Source organism: Cebus imitator, unplaced genomic scaffold (genome assembly GCF_001604975.1).
Source record: "Cebus imitator isolate Cc_AM_T3 unplaced genomic scaffold, Cebus_imitator-1.0 Scaffold296, whole genome shotgun sequence".
In the NCBI taxonomy this organism is placed as follows: domain Eukaryota; kingdom Metazoa; phylum Chordata; class Mammalia; order Primates; family Cebidae; genus Cebus; species Cebus imitator.
In genome coordinates this window covers 1,700,367-1,702,176 of record NW_016107611.1, presented here as the reverse complement: position 1 = coordinate 1,702,176, position 1,810 = coordinate 1,700,367, and the positions used below count along the sequence as shown (strand labels likewise).

The 1,810-nt window shown below is 53.8% G+C and overlaps 1 protein-coding gene across 1 annotated transcript in view; it reads left to right on the top strand.

Moving 5' to 3' along the window:
- CKM (creatine kinase, M-type) overlaps positions 1–1,810 on the top strand; it is a 21,454-nt gene that overhangs the window by 12,412 nt on the left and 7,232 nt on the right. The window contains exon 5 of the mRNA XM_017502452.2: positions 720–891. Within this exon, the coding sequence (XP_017357941.1) occupies positions 720–891 (172 nt within the window). The remainder of the gene's footprint in view (positions 1–719; positions 892–1,810) is intronic.

The window sequence follows — 1,810 nt, the reverse complement described above, 5'->3', positions numbered from 1 at the left end:
GATTCTCCTGCCTCAGCCTCTTGAGTAGCTGGGACTACAGGCACGCACCACCACACCCAGCTAATTTTTTTTTTTTTTGGATTTTTAGTAGAGACGGTTTCACCATGTTGGCCAGGCTGGTCTTGAACTCCTTACCTCAAGTGATCTGCCCGCCTTGGCTTCCCAAAGTCCTAGGATTACAGGCGTGAGCCACTGTGCCTGGCCTACAATTTTTTTTTTAAAGATGGGGGTCTTGCTATGTTACCCAGGCTGGATCGAACTCCTGGACTCAAGCGATCCTCCTGCCTCAGCCTCCCCAGTAGCTGTGACTACAGGCTCGTGCTGGTGCACCTGGCTACCATTCTATTTTATAATAATTTTTACTAATGGCCCCTCAAAGTCCCGAGACTTCTGCCATCTGTCTTGCCAGCCATTAAGACCAGGCACCAGCACACTGTGGCCTGCAGGTGGACTGGATGTGGGGGTCCCCCAGGGAAAGGGGCGGGTCTATTTTCTGGCTTGAGCACATGGTGTGGCTGGCTGTTCCTGGGCAGACCGGGGAAACAGATTTTGGGGAGCCATCACGAGCATGGGTTTAGACACAGGGTTCAGGTGCCTTTAGGACGTCCAGGGGGCCAAGGTCCAGGCCCATTAGGAGCAGCAGCATGGGGGACCCTGGGCCTCCATGCCCTGGCTGAAATGGGACAGGCTGCTGACCACCCTCTCCCGTGCCCCCACAGCTCTCAACAGCCTGACGGGCGAGTTCAAGGGTAAGTACTACCCGCTGAAGAGCATGACGGAGCAGGAGCAGCAGCAGCTCATTGATGACCATTTCCTGTTTGACAAGCCTGTGTCCCCGCTGCTGCTGGCCTCTGGCATGGCCCGCGACTGGCCCGATGCCCGTGGCATCTGGTGAGACCCCTCCCCACACCCTGGCTTCCTCTTCCCCCAGTCTCCTCCAGTCCCCCAATGACCCTCCTCACTCCTCCACCGAAGGCAAGGCCATCTTACATGACCGTGATCTTCCAAATGCCATGGAAAATGATCTTGCCCTCTGCCCCTGCCTATCCTGTGGTCTGTGTGTCAGATTTTGGGAAATGTGGACAGGAGAAATAGTAGTTAAGAACTTAGACTTGGCCGGCACGGTGGCTCATGCCTGTAATCCCTGCGCTTTGGGAGGCCGAGGCAGGCAGATCACTTGAGGTCAGGAGTCAGACCAGCCTGGCCAACATCGTGAAACCCCATCTCTACTAAAAATAAAAAAAAAATCAGCTGGGCATGGTGGCAGGTGTCTGTGAACCCAGCTACTTGGGAGGCTGTGGCAGGAGAATCACTTGAACTCAGGAGGTGGAGGTTGCAATGAGCTGAGATTGTGCCACTGCACTCCAGCCTGGGCTAAAAAACGATAACAACAACAACAAAAAAAAACAAAAAGAACCTTAAACTTGACTGGTCACAGTGTCTCATGCCTCACCTGTAATCCCAGCACTTTGGGAGGCTACAGCAGGAGGATTGCTCATGCCCAGGAATTCTAGACCAGCCTAGGCAACATAGGGAGATCACATCTCTACAAATAATAATAATAATAATAGGCCAGGCGTGGTGGCTCACGCCTGTAATCCCAACACTTTGGGAGGCCAAGGCGAGTGGATCACAATGTCAGGAGTTCAAGACCAGCCTGGCCAACATGGTGAAACCTCCGTCTCTACTGAAACTACAAAAATTAGCCAGGCATGGTGGTGCACACCTGTAATCCTAGCTACTCAGGAGGCTGAGGCAGGGAGGCAGAGGTTGCAGTGAGTGAGATCTCGCCACTGCACCCCAGCCTGGG